The 8,588-nt window shown below is 40.7% G+C and overlaps 1 protein-coding gene across 1 annotated transcript; it reads left to right on the top strand.

The window, feature by feature from the left end:
- Positions 1-3,678: 3,678 nt before the first annotated feature.
- On the top strand, positions 3,679-6,338 carry LOC120439720 (amine sulfotransferase-like). Its single transcript, XM_039610636.1, has 3 exons — positions 3,679-3,744; positions 5,806-5,954; positions 6,048-6,338. The coding sequence occupies exons 2-3, from the start codon at positions 5,813-5,815 to the stop codon at positions 6,260-6,262; spliced, it is 357 nt and encodes a 118-aa protein (XP_039466570.1). The 5' UTR covers positions 3,679-3,744; positions 5,806-5,812; the 3' UTR covers positions 6,263-6,338.
- The last annotated feature ends 2,250 nt before the right edge of the window (positions 6,339-8,588 follow it).

Below are 8,588 nucleotides of genomic sequence, written 5' to 3'. Positions count from 1 at the left end.
CAAGTTTTTCAGGTTTTGAGAGTTTGTTAATATCACTCCATTTGTGGTTTTAAATCTGAATAGCCTTCGTTTTTCACACCAATCTTCCAGTAACATCATTATTATGTAGTAATCGGGACACAGCATAAGTCAAATGTACAAATTTTTTAGTAAAAGTAAAAAAGATTTTAGTAAAAAAGTAACACATAAATGTTTAACACTTCACTTAAACATTAACTATAGTACCTCTTAAGGAACCTATAGAATATTGTCACATGGGGTGAAGAACAGCATAAACTGTCTCTTCCCCTTTTCTATCTGTGTGATTCAGAACTAAGATGGAGCAGATCAGTGACTGTCTGTGCAGGTATCAGAACTACAACTTTCTGGCCAGTATACATAGACTCTGTGGTGTAGGCGTGGTTTGCTGGCCTGCTGCAGAGGGGGGGTGACACAGTGAGCTCTCTGGGTGGCACAGAGGCGGGGAGGGAACGGGTGTACAGGACTGTTTTAATGAGGGAGATGTGTCTTATGTGTGTCCACAGTGAGAAGGAGCAGATGATGCTGGGAGAGAGTCGGAGTGCCTGCGTCCGAGGCGGGTGCCAAAAACCACAGATTATTTCTCAATAAAAGACAGTCTAAGCATAAACCAGACGTGTGTGTGTGGGTCCTGTGTTACAGACTCCCTTCAGAGTTTTGAAATAACAAACAGCAATGTCTTGCTTGCGTCTTTTACAAAGTCAGGTCAGTAAGAAATCTCTGTAGCATCCCATTATTTTGCAGTTTTATTCTGTCCAGACTAATCCAATGGTTAGATATAATATCCCATACATTTGCCTCAAAAGGCACCATGTTTGCTCAGCAGATCATCACTTCTATGTATGAGTATGTGAATGAATATTCTACCAACTCGCAGAAGATGCCATAGCTGGAGTTCACAGGGGGTGCATACACTCATCAGCTCTCTCCACGGCTCTTCACATCACATCTCTCCCAGGTTCTCATGCCTCTAGGACTGAAGGACAAGTATGTATGTCAATGAAAAAATAACCATAAATTCAGATACGTGAGGTTAAGCTGAAAAGAATGATACCAAGCAAGGCAAAATACAAACAAATAAATAAAACAATTTAGAGGTGAAATTTCAAATGTAAAATCAAAAGTAGTCAGAAATGGCCAATTGTATTTTGGACCCCAGAGGGTTAACCCAACAAATCATGAAAAATTAGGTCTAAATTTTTGTTCATAACAGTGCAGATTTCTGACATTTTGTGTAAATTTAAGCATGTAACAATTTGATTTTTTCTAACAAAAAAGTGTGAAACTTAAGTTTGTTCTTTAAGACTTGTGTTCCACATTTAGCTCAAAACCTTACAAAAACATGTTTTTTCAAGTCATTTTTTACAACATTTAGTAAAATATTTGTAACTTTGCATATTTAAAACACAATTTTAAATGTTAAATCTAAATATTATATTTAAATCAAAATCTTAAATCTAAATGTTACAGGAAACTAAATATTTAGCTAACATGCAAATTTATTGTATGGGTCAATGGAAATACCAAAATAAAAGTTGGTGTGCTGGTTGTCGTCAGGTTATGTCTGCTCTCCGGTCACTTCTCACCGCCACGAGCTGCTTCACTTCCCCATTCCCCAACTCTCTGTGAATGGTACTCATGGCCATTGACCAGTCATGATGAAGGAACTGACCTCACAGCCCATTGTTCCTTCAGTGGGCTGGTTTCAGTCATTATGCAAATGTACTGTTTATGAGATTGGGGAAACCTGCAGTCAGCTGAGTCTGAAGAAGTCACTTGGATGAGTGACGAAACATTTCTCCCACTGTCTGTGAAGGTTCTCAGTCATCCAGGTCATTGTAGTCAAAGGAGTTTGCAAAGAAAAGCGTCTGGACTTCTTTAAGTTGCTTGAAGACGTTTCACCTCTCATCCGAGAAGCTTCTTCAGTTCTAAGGTCAAATGGCCGAGAGTCCCAGATTTAAACCCAGTGGGAGTATCCCCAAAGAGGGACAAGGGACCCCTGGTGATCCTCTAATCACATGAGCCAAGGTGTGGCGGGTGTGGGACCCTAATTAGCCAGGGTTTCGGGTGAGCTCATTGTGAAACCTGGCCCCACCTTGTCATGTGAATTCCTGAGGTCAGATGGCCCAGGATGTGAGTGGGCGTTAAGGCGTCTGGGGAGGGAACTCAAAACTGGATTATAGATGGCAGACAGTTGGTGTCGTAAACCACCGCCTCTGTTCAAAGATGGTCGCTCACAGTGGACATAGATGGCCTCTTTCACTCCTCTTTCAAACCATCTGTCCTCTCTGTCCAAAATGTGAACATTGGCATCCTTGAAAGAGTGACCTTTGTCCTTTAGATGCAGATGGACTGCTGAGTCTTGTCCTGTGGAGGTGGCTCTTCTATGTTGTGCCATGCGCTTGTGAAGTGGCTGTTTGGTCTCTCCAATGTAGAGGTCTGGGCATTCCTCGCTGCACTGTACAGCATACACCACGTTGTTAAGTCTGTGTTTTGGAGTTTTGTCTTTCGGGTGAACCAGTTTCTGTCTGAGTGTGTTGCTGGGTCTGAAGTACACTGGGATGTCATGCTTGGAGAAAACTCTCCTGAGTTTCTCTGATACACCGGCTACATAGGGGATGACAACGTTGTTGCGTCTGTCTTTCTTGATTGCGTTTCTCCCACTGAAAACGCTACGTCCAGATGAATCAACTTTTGATAGGGTTAGGGTTAGATAAACATTTTAACGCAATTAATCCATTTGGAACACAGAATCACTCAAAATCCTTGAAATGTCTCTGTCAACGCATTTCGGGCAGTTTGTCCAAAGTTTGTTGATTGCGTTTTGATCAACAATCATGTTAATTGTGATCGTTGACTGTCCTAGTTTGTTGGCGTGTTTGCCCAGGGCACCAAACAGGCTAGGACCACCCCTGCTGACATGCAACAATATTTTATTGAGATCAACAACCAGTCCTACATATTGTACAATGTACTTTTTCCAGAATGTATATAAAAGATGCAGAATTGAATTTAAATTATAACTGTTTGGTTATGAATAATTACATGGCCTGAGATGTTTACTGCATACAAACCCAATAGGTTTCTAAAGTCTGCAAGATCTGGTCACCTTGTATTGCACAGTTAAGGAACTAAGCAGAGCAAAGAAACAGGAAAGTAAAGACTTTACTTTTAGATGTAAAGTCCACCTTTACATTTAAAGTGGCCAGACCGACCGGCCTGAGGAGATCAGGCTCACCAAATCTATGACATCCTTCAAGTCTCTTTTAAAACACATTTTGAGAAATGATTAATTGTTGTAGTTTTATCTGTATTGTTGTTGTTTACCTGACAGTATTAAGAGCCTTGAGGAGTTCTTCTGCTGATGCTCTATATAAATGAAGTTGATTTAGAAAGCTGCATTATTCTATGATTATTATTATTATTATTTTAATTTCATCACGAGGAACTGCTCTTATGGAGATGGATCCTTTATATTTGGTAGGCCATTGTGCTATTTTTTTGAAAGCTGATTCTATTGAATGAAGTATTGCTCCACCTCTTAATGTGTTTTACAACCTGGCCACTATGTGGAAAAAAACAATCAGGGTGTAAAAACACCTGTTTTTGTTGGGTCATGTGACTCAGAGGAAGCAGAGGAATTCTTGGCAGCTGTTTGTCATCAGGGTTGATTGTGGCCCAGTTTATATAAGGCACCAACGTCATTTCACCTTTTCATGCTGCATGGTAAGTAAGCTCATTGGCTGATGGACTCAAGCTTTTCCACTCACTCAACCAAGGATACACCTCATCACTGGTTTACTGATCTTTTTCTGTAAATGTTAAACTCACACTAACAGCTATACAATGCAGTGACCTTTGGCAACTTCACAACTGAAGAACTGACTTTGTGTAAAGACAAAATGAGCAAAGTTAACACAAACCTCTATTGGTCTCTAACCTTTGTAATAATACATAAATAAAATAACAAAAAAAGAATTTGGTTTATGTTACAGACTATGGTGACAGGGGACAAGGGATGCCACAAAGGGCACATCAAATTAAGTAATAATATAATGGAGAATTTCCAGTAGCAAAATGTTGTAAAGACACAGGCGTCACCTGTAATAAACCTGGTTTTAATGCATATGACAGCAAGAGTCAGCAGGATTATCTTCTTATTTTGAAAACCAGTGAACACAGTAACAGGATCTCAGAAAAGACATTTGCCAGGTGCAGTCATGTGTAAAGACCAGCTGTTCAAAGGGCAGTCGCATGTACTTGAACGAGAGAACAATAAACAATCAATGCGCATCTTCCTCATCTTTTGGGGCAGGTGCATAGCCACCAACACATCTTATGTGACTGGATAAATTCCCGTCTCAGTTGCCAGTGGATAAATGCAATGAGCTCTCAGAACTGATTTTGTATTGCTGTTTGTCTGGTGAGGTTCCCACTTGCACTGACTTGATTGAACATGATACTGATATTGGAAATATACAGCTGATCAAGCAGTGATTTTATCGCATGTCACCAGAGAAGCCTAAATATTTGGATGCTGAAGTTTTTTTTTATGCTCCAAAATGACATTGCTGGGTTTCTCCATGTATCCTTGTTCCAAAGCCAGACACAACATCAAGATTTTGTACACATTTCAGAAAAGGAAACTCTGTGACAAAGCCTGATTCTTTTCTATTGCCACGAATGGATGACTGTATTGACCAGGTTGGATCGGCCAAGTTTGTAAGCAAATTTGATTTGCTTAAAGGTTATTGGCATTTGCCATTGTCAGAACAAGCAAAAGAAATATTGGCTTTCATTACTCCTTCTGGTCTTTATTCTTATGAAGTCATGCCGCTGGGTTTAAGAAACGCTCCAGCAACATTTCAGCGGTTATTGAATCAAATTGTGGCCGGCTTGGAGGGCTGTTCAGTTTATTTGGGTGATTTGGTTATCTACATTGACACGTGGCATGCTCATCTTCATTGGATTCGAGCATTGTTTAATCGACTGGCTGATGCCAAATGTACTATTAACTTTGCTAAATATGAGTATACCAAGGCAACGGTGACAGGGTTGTGCCCCCAATGACAGCAATGATTGCACCGATTAAGCAACAAAGAAGGAACTGCAAAGATTTTTGGGTCTGGTGGGTTATTATAGAAGTGACTGAGTTGTTGAAGGCCAAAGCAAGGTTTATTTGGTCATCTGAATGTGAGCAAGCATTTTGACAATATGAAGTCTTTGTTGTGCTCCCCTCCTATTTTAGCAGCTCCATGTTTTGATCTTCCATTTACACTCCAGGTGGATGCCATTTACATTGGTGCAGGGGTAGTCTTGAGGAGGAGGAGGAGGATCAGGGCGTGGTGAGACTAGTCGGGTTTTTTTTTCCAGAAAGTTTAACTGTTATCAGGTTAACTATTCTGTAATTGAGTAGGAGGCATTAGCCCTCAGTTTGCAACACTGTGATGTGTATGTGGGATCAGGGGGAATTCCCTTAATTTGCTTCTCAGGTACCGGGTTGCTGAAAACAATATGGAATAGATTGATTAAGTGCAAAATTAAGGTCAGATGTTGTTTTCCTTGTGTATATTTTATGGGAGTCACATTCAAACAGGTTTTTGAATTGCTCTTTGTCTGGGCTTGCACCCAGCATCAATTTGCCATGCAAGACCCTACCAGGGGGCAAAAAGCCCTCCAACAATATAGGCCCTGGGATCCCTGGGACACATAAACCTCTCCACCATGATAAGGTAGCAATTCACAGATTTTACATCCCTATTTATCTTTTTGTTCTGTCTTATTTAGAACTAGTATGGAGCAGATCAGTGACCATCTGTTCAGGCATAAGAACTACAACTTTCTGGTCGGTCTTACAACTCCAGAGTACATAGACTCTCTTGACAGCTTTGAAATAAAAGACAGCGATGTCTTCCTTGTGACTTATCCAAAGTCAGGTTGGTGAAAAATTTCACACATTATTTATATTTGCTGTTTTGTGCTGGCCAGACTGATCCACTGATGATCTCTAATGTTTTTCCCCAAATCAGGCACTGTATGGGCTCAGCAGATCATCATTTCCATCCACGAACTGCATGGGAATCAGAATAAATATTCAACCAACATAGAGAGGATGCCGTGGCTGGAGTACAAGACAGCTGAATACACTCTTCTTCCCTCTCCACGGCTCTTCGCCTCGCATCTCCCTGAACATATCATGCCTCCAGGAGTGAAGGAGAAGAAGGCAAAAGTCAGTACTTTATAGAAGCTGAAATCTTCTTGAAGAAAGAGGCACTCTTAAAGTTTGAGAAAGTTAAAAGCATTTTATAACTTATTGTTGCAAAAATAAAGCAAATAAAATTTGTACTTGCGAAGATTAATTTAATTTTTCGTGATGTTACCTATTGGTCACTGAAGTCCAGTTTTTGGGGGCTTGCACTTTGACCATTGATAGCTTTTAGAAACCAGCAAATCCTAGCAAATGAAAATAGAGTGGTTGATCTTCAAAACAAATGTTATGTTCGGTAAGACTTAAAACAATGAGCCTCTAACAAAATTTTGTAATGGGGTCATAAATCAAGGAATCTGAGGGTCATTTCATATCATAGACTTCTACACAAACACATGGTCCCAGGTCCAAAAAACTAGCACTAGCAATTGTTTTATTTTTAATGGTTCTGTTTTATTTCAGTATTTTTTTTTTGTCCTTTTCCTTTCTTACGATGAGGTCATTGCAGACTAAGAGGTTCATTTCACTAGCTGGGCCCACGTCCTCATTTTATGTTTGACAGCGCTTTAGTAGGTAAAGGTGAATGCTTGGACATGAATTGAGCTGCGGTTTGTTGAAGGCCTCGAAGAGGACTGGCGATGGCTCAGGCCTGGCAGATCCCCAAAGAAGGCATTCTCTAGAGCAGGGGTCTGCAACCTTTAACACCCAAAGAGCCATTTAATATGGCTTTTGTGTTGTTAACATGTTTAATGTTTTGTATTTTCTTCTATTTAATCTCAAAAAGCTCCTAAAACAGTCAGTGATCACTGTTGACCTCCCTTGGCTTTTATTACCGCTAATCATTTATTAAAGCTCAGTTTTTAAAACCTTAGGATGTAAGTACAGCCCAGCCCGTGCAGCAGTATATGAACGACTAACCTCATATTGTGGATGGATTATCTCAGTTGTTCTCCTGACTGAAGTTTGGTCCTTTTACAGCATCCTGCCATGCGATTACATTTGTTCCTGACCACCGAGAACACTCACGTTAACTTTTATCGAGTGGAAAAAAAGTTAGCTTGTTTATATTATGCTAACATAGCTGTGTCGCTAGCGGTCACGTAGCACATCATTATATACCAGTTAGCCAAACTTCAGTAACCCTACAAACGTCACTGCTGTTTAGTTTCCTGTCTTCATTTATGTTGGAAGTGATAACAGAGCTGTACGTTTTAATTTGTTTCCAAAACCCCGCAGTCAGGACATGCTATATTGTATTTAGATAGAAGCTAGCGAGCTAACTTCCTGCTAACTTCTATCTTCCGTTAAATGTCATAAATTCCGTTTTCATGGATGCCTGGATGTTAAACTCAATTGTTACACCTGGTAGAGCAGAACGCTGATCATTTTATTAAAGATGAAAGACTTTAGACAGTTTTTCAACTCTCAGTAATGCCATAGTGATCGTTTGATATATGGACCTCCAGCGGAGTTTAGGCCCAGACATGGCTAGTGACGTCAGACTTTACGACCGGATAGATGAATGAGGGGAACCCTCGATCAGGTAGCGATGTGGCTCAACTTTGAACTGAAGCTCTGACAGAGAAGTATGCTGGATTTTGAGATTTGAGCTAAGGTTTGACAGCTGTTAAAGCTTGCGTGAGCTTGTCTTTGAGTAGAAGATGGAGAGGGGGTGCTTAGCTGCTTAATTACTTCAAATAAGGTAGCGATAACTACTGTGCTGATTTCTGAAATGAACAGAAGTGACAGCAGCAGCTTGGGAAGGGTTGATGAATTGAAAGACTGATTAGAGAAAAATCGTCTTCTATAATAATAACCCCCAAAATCATCAGAGAGCAGAGTTTAGACGTAGTCAGAACCATGAGTCGCAGGATGATGCTAGTGAAAGCACGTGGGAAGTGAAGGGATGCCATGAAGAATTATGCGCACGGTGCAGTTTGGACATCTTGAAAGGAGTGATAGAGGACAGAACCTGGCATCCCAGTGCCACGAAAGTTTGCGGGGCTTTGTGAAGGCAGGAAAGATGGCAGAGAAACTGGCATCTCAGTGCCGGAAGGGTTTGCTGCTACATCTTGTGGAAGACTGAGAATGAGGAATAGAGACAGAGAACCTGGCGTTTTGGTGCCGAAAGGAACATCTGCTGCTGAGCATATGAGAGCAAGATGCAGAGAAGCTGGCATCCCAGTGGTAGAAGGATTCACTGCTGTTTTTGCTGAGATATATGTAGAGAAACTGGCAACTCTGTATTAGAAAGCTTGCTGCTGCGTTTGCGAAAGAGCAGGGCTCTAGAGTGCGACCAATTTGGTCGCAAATGCGACCAAATTTTTCAGTGGTGCGACTAAAAAAAAATATTTGGTCGCAC

The sequence above is a fragment of the Oreochromis aureus genome, linkage group 4, assembly GCF_013358895.1.
Source record: "Oreochromis aureus strain Israel breed Guangdong linkage group 4, ZZ_aureus, whole genome shotgun sequence".
NCBI classification, from domain to species: Eukaryota; Metazoa; Chordata; class Actinopteri; order Cichliformes; family Cichlidae; genus Oreochromis; species Oreochromis aureus.
The sequence above is the reverse complement of the archived record's forward strand: the minus strand, read 5'-3'. Positions and strand labels throughout refer to the sequence as shown.

Excerpts from the sequence above, each read along its gene's own strand:
- LOC120439720 (XM_039610636.1), top strand. The coding sequence starts at position 5,813 with ATGGAGCAGATCAGTGACCATCTGTTCAGGCATAAGAACTACAACTTT. Across the intron at positions 5,955-6,047 it reads TGTGACTTATCCAAAGTCAG|GCACTGTATGGGCTCAGCAG; the intron begins GTTGGTGAAAAA and ends TCCCCAAATCAG.